Consider the following 19244-nt stretch of genomic DNA (forward strand, 5'->3'; position numbering starts at 1 on the left):
CCCTGATTAAGAATATGAGTAACCCTTTCCATGCAGCCATTTTTGCTGTATGCCACAGGTAGGCATGGAGATGACCCATGCAGTCATTACTCTTATTCCCCTTCCCAGATCACCTTCAGATCAGACACCTGGACAAATAAACACAATTTACCCAGTTAAAGGGCTTCACACAAGCAAGGTTCCGTTTGGCTTAGGACAGCCTATAATTCAGAATACATTGTAAATCCAGTTTCAAGATGTGAACGTGCTACGGTTCAAAACAATGTCGGTGACTTCCATTGCTCAGGCCATAATGCAAACATATGGAACCCTGAGGGGTGAGAGTGTGCACACTTAAGACTAGTTTATCTGCCTTTTTTAAAAAGAGGGGTGTATGTCAAAAAGTCACTTCGTTATAAGGAATTGGTACTTGAATTGTTGGGTGATTCATGCTTCGAAATATTTTGCAATGTTTACAGAACAGTTCCAGTAACATCTGTATAACGTCATTTGTTCATCTGTTGTGGATTCTCTTGGTTATATGACAGACACGTGGAAGACACAAGATCTACCCACCCGGGAAGAATGGCAGATGAAGGTGATGGACTACATGGAACTGGCGGAAATGACTGGCAGAATCCGAGACCAGGGAGAAGAGTCGGTGGAAGAAGATTGGAAGAAATTTAAAGATTATCTACAGAAATATTGTAAAATTAAGGAATGTTAGAAAGATGTTGGAATGAAGTTACATGGTTTTAGCAGAAATGTTATAAAGAATTAAGTATAATAGATTGTAATTGGATTAAAGGAAAAAATAATGTTAGAATTTGTTAAGTTAAATGATAGGACAGAAGTTTGAGGAAGATGGAAAGGATTTGCTGAAACAAATAATCGAAGTGGAATACAAAAAAGGGAGGTGTGAGGAGGTCGCTGAAACAAGCAAAAGAAAGTTAATAATATTGAAAGTATTGGTTGTGTTTCTTTTTTCTTTCTTTTTTTTAACTGTTTTTGTTTTATTTTTGTTATGTATATGTAATATTTTTGTTTTTGGGTTGTATGGTATGGTTTTGTTATGTTTAATTCTTTTTCTTTTTTCTTTCTGTAACTTTCAAAACTTTAATAAATAAATATATATATATATATATATATGCAGGTTTTGGTGTCCTCGGGTGTCTTCCCGTGTAAAAGTTGGGGTGTCTAGGCGACGTTTCGACGAGGTCTCACTCGTCATCTTCAGGCTGGTGCTTTCGGCTTCTTGTTACTGGAACAGAGCAGGATCTCAGTGTTTGAGTTCCTATAAATACTGTAGAGGGGGTGTGGTGTATAGCCTCCAATGTTCTGGGCAGAGAGGAAGTTCCCAGGCTAGTGTGCCTTTTCTTCTTTTGTTCCTTAATTACTTGAGAGATATCTTGAGTGATTTCTTGAGTGATATCCTGAGTACCACTTAGGTGGGTCATTAGGTGTGGATTAGTTGCTAAAGTCTTTGTGTCTTGACCTCTTGAACTTTGTGAAGAGTTTTCATGAGAAGATGGCTGTACTGTACTTAGTTGTGCTCTGGCTTGGCTTCGTGTATAGGGGCGAGCTGTGGTTTTGTGGCTTGTGTCAGCCAGATCTGTGTAGGGATTGCAGGGGGGTGCAGCATCCGGAGGTGCCACCATGGATTGGCTACTGGATGGTGTCTGTAATTCATCTGTGGAGAGGGTCTGGGTTTGGGTCTGGTGTGGTTGATTGGTGTTGGCGTTCTGTGAAAATCTACGAAAGCAAATATATATATATATATATATGACAGACACGTAGGTGATCTTAGTTGTTATATATATATATGACAGACATGTAGGTGATCTTAGTTGTTAGGAGTGTCTTTGGTCCAGTTAGCAAATGGCAATTGTTGTTTCTAGACTGTGATAACTTGACCACTGCTGTTATTGTGATGGTAGCTGTTTTCTCGGGGCAACTTTGGGGAAAGGTTTAGGCCCCCCGCTACTTGCAAAAATAAGGCCTAAATCAGGGCAACTCTCAATGAGACCCCAGAGGGGTAGGAAGTTGTAACCCCCCTAGACAAAACTGGATGGCATCAACAACTGGTGGGCCAAATATTCCTCACCTGTGCATTAGACATTTTCGTTCGAACTGGTTTTCCGAATAAAAGTACGATATTTTCTACCCACCTCTTTCAAATAAAAAGAGAGAGTGATTTTCACTAGCACAACTACATTGCATTTATTACTTTGCAAATACTTCCTTCAGATGGTGAAAAGTCCTTGAGGCAGTCCGGCTGGCCTTAATATATAAGGTGAAGGTTTTCTGGCAAGGAGCTGTCTGGCCTAAAAGTTAGAGGTTTTGACATTCCGAGTTAACATCCACATGTACAATTCACCCACCCCGTCCTAATTTCAAAACTCTCAGTCATTGTGTAGGTATCGGTAATACAAGTAGCAAATTCTTTCTCAGATCACTAAGTTGACAAAACAGCAGCAACCCCCCCCCCACAGGAGATAGGTATCAGCAGGATCCCCACATTTTGCTGAGCAGAAATGTGTTCATAGTTTTCGCATATGGAAATCACGATTTAGGTAAGCTCACTTTTAAATGCGAACTGAATTAAATTCACCCCATCCTTAACTCCAGGCAAGAGTATGTGAATCATTCCACCTTCAACTCAATTAATTTTTATTTTGTGGGGAGTGAGCCTTTGTACTCACCTTTTACAGCAAACACCTCTTGGGATGCAGTATCCGAGTGGTATATAACGAAGACTCCAGCACTTCCCAGGGTTGTAGGTGTTGAAATGGCAGACCCCTCCAACAATGTCACATTCGTCTTCACTATTAAATATTTCAGAACCTTTCAGAAATATTTCAGTACACAGGCGTGGAAACTGAGCACAGGTCTTGCATCTGTAAATCCAGTACCAGCTAATCTAACTCTAATTTCCTACATTTGGAATTCCTTAGGTTCCTGTGTAGGAGGTGCTTTTCACTGGTTTCAGACCTGTGGTCGGCTGCAGGCTATTTTGAACAAAGCTTGTGCTGGCAATATCTTAGCTTCATACTGACAGATGGAGAGATCTAAATATGACCTAGTCTACCTGCAACAGCTGTTGTGAAAGCTGAGTCTGTTAACAACCATTAAAGCACCCTGAGCACTGAAAAGCACAATACTCAGTAACATTTCTAAGCTGTACAGGCAGAGGGACTCGGAGATCTGGACTGCTTTATCTCCCTTCACTTATTTGTTTGCAGATGCATCAGCCTGGGAAAATAACTTCTTGCATGGATCAATAAACCAGTCTTTGCTGGCTGGCTGGGTCTGATGGGAATTGTTAGTCCCAAATATTTGGAAGACACCAGGTTGGCGAGGAAGGCTGCCATAAACTAACCTTTCCAATCCTGAAACAAACATTACCTTCAAGCTCTCCCTGGTTCAGAATATAAAAATGCTCTATCCATTTAACAGACCCCTATGATGTCCCCTGCTGGTACAGCTGAGACATTAGCTTTGAATATAATGATCTTTAGAGCACTCTTGATTCCCTACCTACCAGATCTCTGGAGGATTACAGACAAGGCTTGTGTCAGGGATGTTCATTGTCAGGCAACTACAATGTAGTAATATGCACTCTCTGTGGGGCATGGTTGTAGATGCAGCACCCACCCCCCATTCCATCACTTGCTGTGGATGGGACCCTCTGCCTGAGCATTAGTGGCAAGCTCTTCCCATTTCCCACTCCTCAGAAAAGGCAAAAGAACAAAACGGAAGCACGTTCCCACCCCCTAAAGCCATTAAAGCAGGTTTGGGAAGAAATCAGGCTTACGGGAACTGCTTTCATTTTTATTAGAACCCCACGATCCACAAACCAGAGTCAGATGCCAAGGACACACTCTTGAGAGTTTAAAGATCCTAAGCCAGGGGTCGGCAAGGCTTACTGGGCATGGGCTGGATCACTCCCGTGGAGATCCTCCGTGGGCCGGACTGGCGCAGCACAATGCCAGAAATTGCATCTGCGCATGTCCGCGGCACCGGAAATTGCTTCTGCACATACCCAGACTCCAAAAACCGTGACTGCGCAGGCATGATTTTCAGAGTCTGGGCATGTGCAGAAGCAATTTCCAGAGCCGCAGAAGAGAGTCCCTGCACTGCATTGCACTAAATTGGCACAGTGTGGTGTGGGGGGACTTGCCGAGTTGGCAGCTCGGTTCGGGGGCGGCTCAGGGGCCAGTTAAATGGCCTCCGTGGGCTGCTTCTGGCCCAAGAGCCTTAGGTTGCCAACCCCTGTCCTAAGCCCAGAAACCTCATTTCAGCAGAGAGCCGTTTTTGTTGCTGCCATTGTCAAATACTTTGAAGTCATAACTTCCTGCTGGTTGTCATGTTCTTGAATGTCCTTCATTTAAGCATGAGTGGTTGGTTGGTCAAAATATTGCATGAGGTGCTTAATAGTTGTGATTGTGTGAATGGATGGTGAGGGTGATACTGTGGAAGTGATTGTGTTAACAGTGCATTTTATTTTCATTTGGGAGTTTGTATCATGCTGCCTAGTGTCTATCCCCATCCTCCACTCCTCCCTCCCTCCCTCTCTCTCTCTCTCTCTCTCTCTCTCTCTCTTTCTGCTTGTTTGGAACTTTCTGCTTGTAAACAATTTGAAACTGTGTTGAATGTACACTTATGTATTCCGGCTATGCATCTGGATTTGCCTTATAGCAAACTGCTCTCAATCAGATTCTACCCTAAGTTCAGTTTAGGATCATTGCCATTCCCACTACATGTATACACAGATTCATTATACCTGGAATGATTTTGACTTCGATGTCATCTTTTCTAGAAGAAGAAAAAGACAGGGAGAAATAGTGAGACCAGATGGAGACAACAAGAAAAGGCTTGCTTCAGAATTGGGGAGAAGGGTGGTGATGGACCTCATGGAAAATAGATGGCTTTGTCTCCTTTTTACCTTCTTTTCACCTTCTGCCTCCAAAGCAGGAGGCCAGCAGTGCTATGATTTGCCTACTTTCCCAGGTATTTACATTTAATGGGACTTACTTCTTGGTGCCATCAGAGATGTGCCAAACCCTAGAGATTAGACCTGATTAGTTACTGACCTTAAAAAAATATGGATTAACTTTTAGACATCCAAGTCATTATCTCATTAAGAAATTGGACCAGATTTACTGTACTCTTCTCTTGCGTCTAGCAGCATTCTGGATCTTCTCACTAGGCCACCCCAAACTATGCTTAGACTCCCACTTTCGGTTCCCTGGGCTGGATATGTCTCCCCTTTCCCCTGGTATCAAGGACATTTTACTTCCTTCTAAAAAGTTTCCTCTCGTGCCCATTCTGCTTATTTTTACGTTAAGCCAACTTCAGTAAAATCCCCACGGCACAAATTGTTCCCAGGGACATGTTTTGCAATGACAGCGTGGGGACCTGCTGAGATGGAAGAAGATAAGCATAACACACAGCAAGTGTTTCAGGGAAAGGAGGGGTACCCTTATAAACAGGTGAGTATTAAGAACACAGACTTATTAACTCTTTAGAGAGGCCAGCACACAGTGCTGAGAACCTCAACTGCACAAAAGTCATGGAAATAAATGTGAACGGTCACAGAGTACTACCATTACAATGGAGATTCTCATATGCAAAGAGCAAGAAGTGCTGGAAAGCAAAGCAATTATATTACCAGACCCTCCAAGTGTCTCTATTTTCCAGGGACAGTCCTGGATTTACAGTTTCTGATTTGATCCTGGAATGTCCTGCATTTCCTTATGATGTCCCTCTTTTCACTGGATAAATGTTGGAGAGAATGGAGATATGCGATCCTCAAGCAGGGATGGAGGAAGGGGGATGTGGTGAGGGCGGTCCATCCCGGGTGTAACAACTGAGGGGGGTGACAAAATGTGGGGCGACACTCATCGTGGGGCCTGCAGTGTGCCCGAGACATGCATCTGGCTTGGGCGTGCGCAGGCTCCATGCTGCCAAAATGGTCCGCCCACTGCCTCCCCCTCAGCTGTAAGGCAGCTGAGTGGGCAGAGGCAGGTGGACTCCTCAGAGGCCCCATGGAGCATCCTGCCCCGGCTGGCCCTGCCCCCAGGCGCAGGGCATGTGCGCCACCCCAGGCGCCCGATCGGCTTGCTCTGCCGCTGCCCTCAAGCCAAGGAGATAAGTAACTATACAATCTTTAAAAGGCATCTGAAAGCTGACTGCACAGGGAATTTTTTTTAAAACATTTAATGTTTTATTATGTTTTTATACATGTTGGGAGCTGCCCAGAGTGGCTGGGATAATTCAGTCAGATGGGTGGGGTGGTAGTAGTAGTAGTAATAATAATAATAATAATAATAATAATAATAAAGAATAGGACATCCCTATTTCCATCAGAGAAAAGTTGGAGGGTATGTATTATATCACTACAGTGGTACCTCAGGTTACATACGCTTCAGGTTAGATATACTTCAGTTTACAGACTCCACTAACCCAGAAATATTACCTCGGGTTAAGAACTTTGCTTCAGGATGAGAACAGAAATTGTGCAGCGGCGCAGCAGCAGCTGGAGGCCCCATTAGGTAAAGTGGTGCTTCAGGCTACGAACAGTTTCAGGTTAAGAACAGACCTCCAGAACGAATTAAGTCCTTAACCAGAGGTACCACTGTATTTTATTTCCCTCACTCAAAACATGCTGATTGGATAGCACTTGTAAAACCATGCCCTCTCATTGCACGCTGCACTTGTCAGTTTTGAAGGAGCTGTCCTGTCCCATTTCTCCTCATCCTGGTGTTTCCTTATAGCAGTGGTTTTCAACCAGTGTGCCATGGTACCCTAGGGGTGCCGTGGGCAGCACTGGCCTCTGTCCCTCTTTACTCTCCTCCCTCCTCCGATGCCCTCTAGCACCTCTGCCTCCCAAAGGCTTACACAGCTGTTTGTTGCAGCAGCCCTGGCTGCAAGTTCTCCAGGCGAATGGTGCCTCTGGAGCGCTTGCCAGGAGTTGAGGTTGCCTCAGAGTAAGCAACCAGTGGGCAAGGGAGCACAGCCAGCCAGTCTGCCAGTCCTTGTTGTTGGGAATGGACAGACAAGTCCCAGGCCCCTGTGGGGTAGTGTGAGGAGGCACCTCTCTTTGGTGTGGGGTGGGGAGAGCTCAGAGACCAGGGGCAGTAGCAGCTGCTGCCCAGAGGACTCCCAAGGAGAGGGGAGAGGAGAGGAGGCTGAGGGAAGCCTCCACAAGGGAGGGTGTTCGAAAAAGGGTGAGAGACTACCGGCTCTGCAGGCAACAGGTGACACAACTGGGCTCCTCAGCCCCACAGGGGTGCGGCAGAAAGAATGTAGTTGGTCAAGGGAGCCATGGACTCAAAAAGGTTGAAAACCTCTGACTTATATAAAAATAAAAAAATCCTTCCAGTAGCACCTTAGAGACCAACTAACTTTGTTATTGGTATGAGCTTTTGTGTGCATGCACACTTCTTCAGATACTTGCACATGAAAACTCATACCAATAGCAAACTTAGTTGGTCTCTAAGGTGCTACTGGAAGGAAATTTGTTTGTTTGTTTCGACTACGGCAGACCAACATGGCTACCTACCTGTAAGTCTGACTTAGAAGCATAGTTTTGATCAGACACGTATCTGCAGGATTTCCCCCCTTTACATCTGAATCACCAAGGCACTGAAAATAACTTCAGATGTCCTTGCTCCAGCTCAGATGTCCTTGCTCTGGTTTGTGCTTTTCTCATCCATATCTGAGTGCTTTCCTTTTGTTCCCACAGCTTCCCCCAGGGAAAACCTGATATTTAACACTGAATCAAAACCAACAGCAATTTAGGTTTTCCACCAATTGCTGAAAGAGTGGGTTTTCAGGGGGAAAGTGTCAAGGCAACATACTAGACTTTTTATTTATATCCCATTTTGTCCCTCCGCCCCCATATTCTCACCTTCGACAACAAGGCCTCCTTCTGTAGCATCGCTGAATAAATGTATCACCTGGATGACATAACTCATTAGCGCAATAGCCGTCAGCATCCATACATCGCTTTAGTGCTGGAACAATATAGCCTACAGAAAGGAAACCCTCTATTAAAGACAGATTTTTGGAGAGGTGCAGAAAATATCCCCAAAGCTACAGATACAAGTTGCATTTTGTGGTCTGTGAACACCCCTAAAAAGTAAGATATGGAATGTTGGGAGCCCATTTTCTCTCAACCTGAAGACGTGAATAGCATTATTGTTTTTTAAGTTCCCATCAGATTTCTCCCCCAAATAATCCTGAGAGTTGTAGAGCAGTTGCTAAGGGAGAGAGAAAACAATTGTTAGCTCAGTTTAAGTCAGTGGAGAATATTTATGCCCGTCTCTTCCACCAACACACCCTGCAGCCACTGAGTGTTTGGTGAAACCTTAACCTTGACAAATGCTCTTCCCCAAGTCCACCTTGAATAGCTCCTCACCAGATGCATCCAGGAGAACCACCGAGACCAGAAATAAACTGATGCAAAAGATCTTCATGTTTGGAAGAAGACAGGTGGGAAGACTCTGTCGCTGGGGAGGATAAGCAAAACTGAGAGATGAGAACTCAGCAAGCCTTTAAAAGCAGGTTGGCACTGCAGTTCTCCATGGGATGTTTGCAACAGTTCACGAAGCTGGCAAAGGTTCTTAAAGGGGGCATTTTTGTACGAAGTGTTCTCTTGATGGTGCTTCTGCATATATCCAGTCGCTTCTCGGCAGATCAAAGGGAAATCTTGTTCCTTCTGGTGGACATGGACTGAAATGTTCCTTAAATGGAATAATCTGAACTGTTTTGCTTCTCTGCACCAACTCCTTATTTGGGTTTCTTCATTTGCAGGTGATAGGGAGGAACCCAATGTGCCGCAGTCCCTCAATCTCATTTTTTAGAGCCCACTTTAAAAGCTGAATGTTCTGATCTCAGTCTCGTGTCTCTGCAGACCACAGGCGAGCCTTATCTTCAGAAATGTTGGGATGATGGGTCTGAAAGGAACAGGGAAATCATGATAGATGTGCATGAAATGGTGTGTGGCATAGAAAAGCCAGATGTGTTGTCCCTTCTTCTCTCATAAGATTCATCCAGTTAAGCAGATTATTGGGAGATTCAGGGCATGGGGGGGAAAAAGTATTTTCTCAAACAGCACATTGTGAAAGAATAACACCTGCTACCACAATATATAATGATGTCTGCCAGTTTGGATGGCTTTAAAATAGAGTGACACAAACTCATGAGCTGGGTGGTGCTGAGAATAGCAGTGATCATTAGTTCAAGATTGGAGCCAGTAGGCTGGCGAGTACCCTGTTGCTGTGGAATCATAAGTAGGGAGGGCACAAGCTGGTACACTTGGTTCCTGCTTGTGAGCTTCCAATCAAACATACACATATGCACATACAAATATAGATCAGCCATTTATTTGTCAGGAGCTTGTCCTACACTTGAGTAGGACCCTGGCAGAGACACATGCCCGACTAGCATGTTCTCTCCCTCCTGGTTGATCATTCAGGAGCTTCAGAAGCTTTCTTCAGCCCGAACATCACAGAGACCAATGCCAACAGACATTGGCACACATAGGGATCCGCAGAGTGTTTGCAGTGTGTGTAACAGACCTCAGCAACTCAGCATTTTGGCTAATCTACTTTATTTACATATAAACACACATGGAGCACTGCAACATGGCTCCCTCTCTCTCTAGCATCAGACAGCAAAGAGAAAAAGAACAAAAAGAGCAATAGTCCCACTTCACAGAACACAGTAACACAAACACCCTGCCTCTGTCACTTCCCACTCTGTGGAGTCAAAATATATACCGTCATGTAATAGACAAAAAGGGATGCGGGTGGCGCTGTGGGTAAAACCTCAGTGCCTAGGACTTGCTGATCGTAAGGTCGGCGGTTTGAATCCCCATGACGGGGTGAGCTCCCGTCGTTTGGTCCCAGCTCCTGCCAACCTAGCAGTTCGAAAGCACCCCTAAGTGCAAGTAGATAAATAGGGACCGCTTTATAGCAGGAAGGTAAATGGTGTTTCCGTGTGCTGTGCTGGTGCTGGCTCACCAGATGCAGCTTCGTCACACTGGCCATGTGACCCGGAAGTGTCTTCGGACAGCGCCGGCTCCCAGCCTCTTGAGCGAGATGAGCACGCAACCCTAGAGTCGGTCACGACTGGCCCGTACGGGCAGGGGTACCTTTACCTTTAACAGACAAAAATCCCATGATTGCAATCATGGAGCAGGAATTCTAACAATATTAGCTCTCGGTGAAACCTGACATTCCAGAGCCTAGCAGAGACTAATTTTATAGTCCGCAACACAATACCCCCCACACTCTTAGAACTGTTTCAGTCTGCAAATGTGGCTATAACAAGACATGGAATCAGAAGTTAAAAGGAATGATGTCATTGAAGCTCATAATTGTCTTCTTCTGTACAAGGATTTGTTATATTTTAATGCTCAGGTGTACTACAAAGAGTGTTATCCCTACTATCACACTGAAGTGAAGACAGTCAGTGGCATATCGTAGTGGGGCTGGGAGGCCATGGCACTGGGCGTTTTGTGTGTGTGTGTTTTTAGGGGGTGCAACCAGCCTGGCTCTGGTGCAAGGGAGCTGCTGAGACAGCTTTTTCACCGATGGCCCAATGCCACCATCTGCAGCTCCACCCCAGGGTCAAGATTGATTTGTGGGTGGCAAGAGGAGAGTGGTGGCACTGCTTGGCCCAGTCATGCCTCAGGTGATGATAGCATGCGTTCTTCCACTAAAGATACTGATTGCAGGAGATGAGTTAAAGGGCACTCTATGCAGCTGCAGCCAACATTCCACAAACCTGTTTACTCTGGCCTTAGATGACGGAGATGTATCTTTTCAGACCAACCCTGTTTTTGTGATCTCATTTAGAACTGCATTTCTAATCATTGGAAACCCACCCTGGATGAAGGGTGGATAATAAATGAAAATGATATAATATTGAGCTAGATGGAATAAAGATCAGACTTAATATAATGTAGTTTCTTCTTGGTATGAAATCTCCTTCATATTCAAAATTTAAATATGAAGTAGAAATCTGGTGCCACTGCAAATCCCTAAAAAAAATAAGAAGTTAATTATGAGTCTCTTTTTCATGTCAAGACCCACCTGATGCTGCAGAGTTGCCTGGGTGCCCCCATGAGGTGATGCCCCCATGCTACTCCTGGGTGTTGTGGGCTCCTGGTTGCCCCCAGAGCTGTCAGAAGCAGAGTTAGGGCTGTGTGACACTGGGTGCTGAGTCCAGGGGTGCCCCAGGCTTTGCAACTATGGCATAGTGAATTGAGCAGAACAGAAGGTGAAAGGTGAGGAAGCACCAAATTTTGGCCTCACAAAGTGTGCCGCCTGCAGTTTGAAAGCCCAAAGTCTACAGCTGCAGCCATTTCTGTTCCACCTTGATGTTTTGTTTGGCCTCCACCACAGCCACTCCAAGGCTCTGAGTGCTGTGTCATTCAAAAGCCCCCAATGGCTCTTTTCTCTATCTCACTAGCTCAACAATCCTCCCCTTCCTCGCTGGCCTAACTGCCCTACAAGGGTCACCTGCCCAAGGTTCCAATTCCCTTAGCAACAGTTCCCGAGGCTGCCAAGAACACTTCCCCCTCACTCCATACAATTACATACATTCCCTGCTTCCCCCAGGCAACCGGGTTATGAAAGATATTATAACAACACCAGGGATCCTAAAAAAACACAGGAAAACCACTTCTATAAAGAGGGTGAGACAGTGGCCTTGGCAGTAGCAACACAGACCTCTTTCTTAGAATAATAATAATAATAATAATAATAATAATAATAATAATAATAGTAATAATAATTATTTATTTATACCCCGCCCATCTGGCTGGGTTTTCCCAGCCATTCTGGGTGGCTTCCAACAAAGTATTAAAATACAGTGGTCTGTTAAACATTAAAAGCTTCCCTAAACAGGGCTGCCTTCAGATGTCTTCTAAAACTCTGGTAGTTGTTGTTCTCTTTGACATCTGGTGGGAGGGTGTTCCACAGGGTTGCTGCCACTACTGAGAAGGCCCCCTGCCTGGTTCCCTGTAACTTGGCTTCTCGCAGTGAGAGAACCACCAGAAGGCCCTTGGCGCTGGACCTCAGTGTCTGGGTAGAACTATGGGAGTGGAGACGCTCCTTCAGGTATACTGGACCAAAGCCATTTAGGGCTTTAAAGGTCAGCACCAACACTTTGAATTGTGCTTGGAAACATACTGGGAGCCAATGTAGATCTTTGCCTCAGTGAAATGAAGCATTCCCTCAGTGTTGGAGATGCAACAGGAACAGTCAGGGAACTTTTATTGGATTACAACCCAGTGGAAGGCAGGCGATTTCTTATGAGGCAGCCCTGTATCAGGAAGCTTTTAATCTCTGATGTATTGCGTGTGTTTTATATTCTCTTGGAAGCCAACAGAATTGCTAGAGCCCAATACTAAGAACTTGTCTAGAATGTATAATCTGCTGCTAAAATGGAATACACAGGATGAAACGGTTAAATCAGCAATGATTAAGTGGGCACAGGATATTGGACATGATATTATGTTTGCTGATTGGGAGCAGTTATGGACCACAGGCATTAAGTTTACGGCATGTACGGCCCTAAAAGAGAATATAATGAAAATGATCTATAGGTGGTACATGACCCCAGTCAAGCTTGCAAAGATATATCATTTGCCCAATAACAAGTGTTGGAAATGTAATGAATGTGAAGGAACTTTTTATCATCTTTGGTGGACCTGCCCTAAGATTAAGGCTTACTGGGAAATGATCTATAATGAAATTAAGAAAATCCTTAAATGGACTTTTGTAAAGAAACCGGAGGCCTTTCTCTTGGGCATGGTTGGCCAAACAATTCCAAAGAAAGATAGAACCTTTTTTATGTATGCAACTACAGCAGCAAGAATCCTCCTGGCAAAGTATTGGAAGACGCAAGAACTACCTACTCTGGAAGAATGGCAGACCAAGGTGACTGAATTTATGGGGTTGGCGGAGATGACCGGCAGAATTCGAGACCAGAGGAGAAAGTCGGTGGAAGAGGACTGGGAAAAATTTAAAATTTATCTTAAGGACGTTTGTAATATTATGGAATGCTAAGATGTCAAGGGATTAGACACAAGGAATTACAGTTGTAAAATTTGAATTTGATAAACTTTAATAAGAAAGATATTTAAGAATTGGATGAAAGAATGCTAAAAAAATTGATAAAATAAGGATGCAGCGAAGGGGAGGTTTGGGGAAGTCAGTTTATATGTTTTTGTTTGTACTTTTGTTTGTCGAAAATTAATAAAAATTATTTAAAGAAAAAAAAATATATTCTCTTGGAAGCCACCCAGAGTGACTGAGGCAGCCCAGTCAGTTGGGAGGGTGCAAGTATCATCATCACCACCACTTTCACCATCATATCGAGGGGGCAGGGGCAGAGAAGGAAATTTGTACATTATCCCCAGGGAGAGCTCGACAATGAGAATGGTTTGAGTCCTCCTATACTAGGAGCCCGGGACAGGTGAATAGCTATCTGCAGGGAAGATGAGCTTCTGGTATGCTAGGAGCATTCAGAAGTTGGTTGCTCTCAAATGTATAATGAATATGGCTTAAACTGATTGGTAGTACACCCAAACCCCTGGAAGACAGACAGATTTTTCTCCCAGCCTGAGCATCCTTGGCATGGGGGCCTGTTTCACAACAGCCTTCCCTGTTTTAGTCAAAGCATTCCATTCAGTTGTAAACCAAAGGGTCATAAAACCCAATTTACAAAGCACCGAATCCTGAAGACTTCATTATGTTAATGCACACTGTTCAGCATTTCCTTGCTTTGTTATTCCGTGGCTCCTTGAGGAGAAACTGCCATGGCAGTGGCAGGCTTTGGGCTTTCGTCGTGTGCGATAACAAAATTCAGCTCCCACTTGCCTCTCACCTCTAAGTCATTGTTGCAGCCCCCCTTGTGGTGCCTTCTCAGCTTGGCGCCCAGTGTGGACAAACCAGTTGTGCTCCTCTAAATTTGCATCTGCCAAAGGTTATTTATGTATGTAACAACTGTGCCTCGTGTTTTGTTAACCCCAAAATGAACAAGGTCCCAACCAAAGAAGATTGGCAACTTAAGTTGACAGAATATGCACAACTTGCAGACTTAACATATAGAATAAGAGAACAAGGAGAGTATATGTTTAAGAAGATTGGAAAACATTTATTGAGTATATGGAAAATAACTGTGTACAGCTGAAATCGCTGGCAGTATTAAGATAAATTCAACAGTGTAAATAATCTTTGATGGATGTAATAATGGTAAACCGATTGGTAAAGTTTTTGTAAAATATGCAGGGATGTAAGATATGCAAAATGAACCATGGAAAGAGAAGAAGGAAAATCATTGATATTTGAAGTATGTGAAATGTTGATCTGGAATTGTAATACAGAAAATTTAATAAAAATTATATTAAAAAATAAATAAATTTGCATCTGCCATGAACCACAATACCGAAAGCTGCAAATTTTATATTGACTGCAACGTTTAAAGTAATCCATGCCACTAAAACCTTGAACTCTGAATAAATTTCATGGTTGATATCAAGAACTTAACTTTATTTTCCTCTTTCCTTTCCTTGGTGAATAGTTCCTGTCATCACGTGCATCGCAACCAGATCACTCATGCAAAGAGCTTACCTGTCAGTATATCACAAAAACCTACAAATAGGTGGAAATTCAACCTTCCAGGAGGCACAGAACTATCATCAGAGTATTCTGCCTCAGTAGTCTGCTCTTGCTGCTCAACTTGAGATCCAAGTCAAGTTTCAACAATGAGTTTGCGCTGGCTGTTCATGGTTGCCCTTCTGTTTTCTGAGATACTTCTGTCTTCTGCAGGTAAGACATGCATTGAAGTTAAAAACATCCAGACAGAAATGACAGAAGAATGAAATGGGGCTGGAAGTCATCCAGTGCCATCATGCCCATGTTATGTTCTATGACTTTGCCCCCCTGCGGCCTGACAAATTATGAAAGGAAAGGGTATTGAGTGTGATGGAGATGAAGGAGATGCTGGCTTTGTTTACAAGCCACAGAGAAAGAGGAGGGAGGTGAATGGAGGGCAAAGGAAAGAGAGGAGCAGAAAGATATCTCTAGGGAAGAGGGTAAGAATGGACACTGTCCTAAATTCTGCCCTATGATGAACAGGGGTCCTTAGGTCTAAAGGTTGGGACAATGAGCAGCTCTAAGCCCTGTCCTCTGCTGCAAGGGGAATCTGAGAATGCTCTGAGCGTTGTAATCACTGTGCCCCATAGGTTGCTTTCTACTCACGCAATCCCATGTCCTCCATCCAGGCCCATAAGTTTATGAGCAAGAACAGCCAATGAGGCGTATAGGGAAGAATCCCAAGGGCCTGACAGAGAGGCTCAGTGGACTATACTGTCAGTTTGCATTTCTTAGTGCAGGAAGTATTGATCTGATATGTAGAGATCTTTCCTATTCTACTTAATTCAAGAGGGTTCTGGAAACCTCTGGAAGCTTCTCTGTGTGAAAGAAACAAGCAGAAGGTTCATGTTGTTTGGGTTATTCCTTCAGAGAAGCTGAGTACAGCTGGTTTGAACTGGCTATAAAAGTAAGGCCAAAAGGAGCCTGGGTTTCACTCTTTCGATCTCTTTTCCTTCAGGTGTGGTGTTCTATACATAGTTTAGACTTATTATAAGTTATTGTAAGTTTAAGTCTCCTGCAACTGGATTTCTTATGGATGGTGCCAATCCTGAATTTATTAGGTTTGTGACCATTATGCTCATTTGCTTTCAGTAGCAGTAAAGCTCTGCTGGATGAAATAGAATTGTCTCTGGTCTGTTTTTTGGGAATCCTGCAATGTGTTTAAGTTGTTACTCTGCTAACTATGCGTTGGAATCCCTTGTTAATATTTTCCCCATCACCTCTTCATAGCTGTCAACATTTCCTGTTTTTTAAGGGAAATTCCCTTATTCCGAATAGCATTCCTCACAAGAAAAGGGAAAAGTTGATAGCTATGCCCCTCTTATGAAATCCATTGCTAAGAGCAGTGTTTTTTTTCTGGGGGGGGGGGGATGCAGGGGTACCCCTAAACATTTTGTGAATCTTTGTACTTTTGTCCATTTACTGTATTTATTTCCCCTGATTTGAGCTATAAAATGGTGATTTTCTTGAGTCAAAATGAGAGTGCCCCCAAACATTTATATATATATATATATATATGCTTTCGTAGATTTTCACGGGTACAGGAATGCAGGTTTTGGTGTCCTCGGGTGTCTTCCCGTGTAAAAGTTGGGGTGTCTAGGCGACGTTTCGATATATATATATATATATATATATAAAAGCACTGGCTAATAGTATTTCCATTTCGGAGGGAGTTATGGCTGAAGTCATACAGCGATTTATATTTATTTCCTTCACCTCTCATGCAATGCAATTCTTCTTCTTTTGTATAGGAAAGGATTATATAATTAAAGGTAAAGAAGCATGTATCAAGGAAGGAGGTCATTGCGCTGGAGAATTCTGTCCTTCAGGTCACACGGAATTAAAGTTATGCTACAACAATGTACCTTGCTGCATACCCTCTTAAGAGCAAGTCAGGATGGAATGGAAATAAAAAGTCCACTTTAATGTCTTCCTAATTGTGCTGGCTGTGAATGAATGTGTCATGGGAATATATACTGAGTTAGACCATTGGCCCCTCCAGCTCAGCCTTGTCTCCATTGTCATTCTTCTCTACATCCCTTTGCTCTACTTCCTCACTCTCTTTTTTAATAATTAGTATTTAACAATACTAAATTTTTAAAAAATTACCCAAGAATCACACCAAATAACTAACTATATACACTTTTTAAGTACCCATAACATTAACATTTCCCGTATTCATATACAGTGGTACCTCTGGTTGCGAACGGGATCTGTCCCAGAGCCCTGTTCGCAACCTGAAAGGAACGCAACCCATGTCTGCATGTCTGTGCACGGGCGGGACGTCATTCTGCACGTCTGTTCTGGAGCCCCGTTCGCAACCTGAAAGGAACACAAACCACGTCTGCATGTCTGTGCATGGGCGGGTTGTGATTCACCACTTCTGTGCATGCGCGTGACATCATTTTGCGCGTCTGTGCATGCACGAGCGGCGAAACCTGGAAGTAACCCTTTCCAGTACTTACGGGTCGCCGCGGGACGCAACCTGAAAAGATGTAACCTGAAGCTAACGTAACAAGAGGTATGACTGTAATTAGGTGGGCATCCTATCTTGTTGAGCTGTGTAGTGAGTCAGCTGACAAGGTGAAAGACCTCTGTCAGGTCTATGAAGACAGTGTACCCAGGGCGTCCTTGTTCTCAAGATTTCTCCCACAGCAAATGCAGTGAGAAAATTATGTCGGCTGTTGACCTCTGAGCTCCAAAGCTGCATTGTGACTTGGGATAGACCCTTTCAGCAAGTGACTGTAAAATAAAGCTAAAGGTTAAGCCCAGTCAAAGATTATTATGGGATTGTGGCAGCACTCATCTTGTTTTCAGGCCAAGGGAACCTGTGTTTGTTCTGTTGCAGGAATTTATGTATAGGTTGGCGGGGGGTTGCTCCTCCAGCAGATATCGTGCACATGCAGCCCACTACCGAAATCAGCACAATCACTTTTGTGGCTTTTGTGATATGTCCCCACAAAACATTTCATCATAGTTTCTTCCTATCTATTCAAAGGGCCTCTGCTGCACAATACCAAATGTAAGAATTCACTGACAAATGTATCTATGTACTGGCTCACTGGGAAAACTGGGAAGAAATTCATATAGACAAGTGAGCTCAGCTACTCAACAGCCCCTCTGCCTGAGTGATAATTCCTGGCATCCTGATACCTGAGTGCCAGACAGATAGCCATTCCAGAAATAACAAACCCAGATGAAGACAAAAGAAGAAGAGTTTGGATTTGATATCCCACTTTATCACTGCCCGAAGGAGTTTCAAAGCGGCTAACATTCTCCTTTCCCTTCCTCCCCCACAACAAACACTCTGAGGTGAGTGGGGCTGAGAGACTTCAGAGAAGTGTGACTGGCCCAAGGTCACCCAGCAGCTGCATGTGGAGGAGCGGGGAATCGAACCCGGTTCACCAGATTACGAGTCTACTGCTCTTAACCACTACACCACACTGGCTCTCACAGAAGGGTGTGATTAACTTGGCTGGGAAACAGGGAAATGTAAATATCTCTTTTGTTACACTTGATGGGTGTTTGGTGGAGGGCAAGGGGAATCAGGGGGCAGGGTCCAGGATGCTCAGATTACTTCCTCCAGACTCCCCTTTCATGATGTAACCATGATGTATCAGTGATGTAGTTGGGGGGGGGTGTAACATGGGGATTAGCAGCTAATAAAAGTTTGGGTTCTCTTTGGTTCGGGGCTTCCATCTTGTTTCACCTTGTGGTAGGTGGGAGTCCTGTCGCAACAGTCTTCAATAAAGATCAAGGCTGCTGTTTTGCTCTGGCATCCTTGGTTGGTGTCCTTGTTTTTTGTCCAAGGGAGCCCTCAGATTTCTCTGTTAACAGTCAACAGACAGCTTTCCGGGTCATGTGGCCAGCAGGACTAAACTGCTACTGGTACAACGGACACTGTGATGGAAGCCAGAGCACATGGAAACACCGTTTACCTTCCCGCCAGAGCGGTACCTATTTATCTACTTGCACTGGCGTGCTTTCGAACTGCTAGGTTGGCAGGAGCTGGGACAGAGCAACGGGAGCTCACTCCATTATGGGTTATTTGAACCTCTGACCTTCTGATTGGCAAGCCCAAGGCTCAATGGTTCAAACCACAGCGCCACCCGCGTCCAACAACCTTTTAGCAAGTGACTGTAATCTGTTGAGGACTACACGGATGAAGGTTTTCCTCAGAGTACTCAGGAGGGAGATCCCACAGTAGTTGTTACAGTCCAGCGGTCACCTTTGTTCTTGTAGAGGATCACAATACTGAAGTCGTGCATGTCTTGTTCCCAACACTGTAAGAGGAGGCCATGGCGGTGTGTAACGAGGGAGGAACTAAAACTGATGAACTGCATTGTGTAGTAAGTAAAATACACAGAGTCAGAGGTTCATCAGTAAAAGAGAAACTTTTACTAAATGCAAAGACTTTGTTACAAAAAAATCTTCAGAGAAAAAGAACTTCAGACATGCAAGGTACAAACGAAAGTAAGAGAGAGAGAGAGAGAGAGAGAGAGAGAGAGAGAGAGAGAGAGAGAGAGACCAGCTTGCTGAGTGCACAAATTTATTAGCATGACCTTGAGATAGTCAAAACAATATTTCCAAAAG

General features: G+C 44.0%; 1 protein-coding gene and 1 long non-coding RNA gene across 3 annotated transcripts; one reads left to right on the plus strand and one right to left on the minus strand.

The window, feature by feature from the left end:
• Positions 1-2173: 2173 nt before the first annotated feature.
• Positions 2174-11420, minus strand: LOC309338004 (uncharacterized protein). Of its 2 annotated transcripts, none has more exons than XM_081855108.1 (5): positions 11365-11420; positions 7892-8012; positions 4763-4794; positions 2682-2823; positions 2174-2303 (listed from the first exon to the last, which is right to left on the minus strand). In XM_081855108.1, the coding sequence occupies exons 2-5, from the start codon at positions 7977-7979 to the stop codon at positions 2203-2205; spliced, it is 363 nt and encodes a 120-aa protein (XP_081711234.1). In that variant the 5' UTR covers positions 7980-8012; positions 11365-11420; the 3' UTR covers positions 2174-2202. The 2 variants fall into 2 exon arrangements, with proteins under 2 accessions (XP_081711234.1, XP_081711235.1); XM_081855109.1 differs by lacking the exon at positions 11365-11420 and adding an exon at positions 11082-11358.
• Positions 11421-11553: 133 nt separating this feature from the next.
• On the plus strand, positions 11554-16581 carry LOC309338026. The gene is made up of 3 exons (XR_014154589.1): positions 11554-11686; positions 14578-14825; positions 16403-16581. It is a non-coding gene; the product is annotated as an uncharacterized lncRNA (long non-coding RNA).
• Positions 16582-19244: the final 2663 nt, after the last annotated feature.

The sequence above is a fragment of the Podarcis erhardii genome (assembly GCF_964252035.2).
Source record: "Podarcis erhardii genome assembly, chromosome: 3".
Lineage (NCBI taxonomy): Eukaryota > Metazoa > Chordata > Lepidosauria > Squamata > Lacertidae > Podarcis > Podarcis erhardii.

Bases quoted from the DNA above. Each gene is read 5' to 3' on its own strand.
- LOC309338004 (XM_081855108.1), bottom strand. From the start codon at position 7,979: ATGCTGACGGCTATTGCGCTAATGAGTTATGTCATCCAGGTGATACAT. The intron at 4,795-7,891 runs GTGAGAATATGG...TTCTTCTTCTAG, and splicing joins AGGAGGCCTTGTTGTCGAAG to AAAAGATGACATCGAAGTCA. The intron at 2,304-2,681 runs GTGAGTACAAAG...TCTAACTTTTAG, and splicing joins AGAGGTGTTTGCTGTAAAAG to GCCAGACAGCTCCTTGCCAG.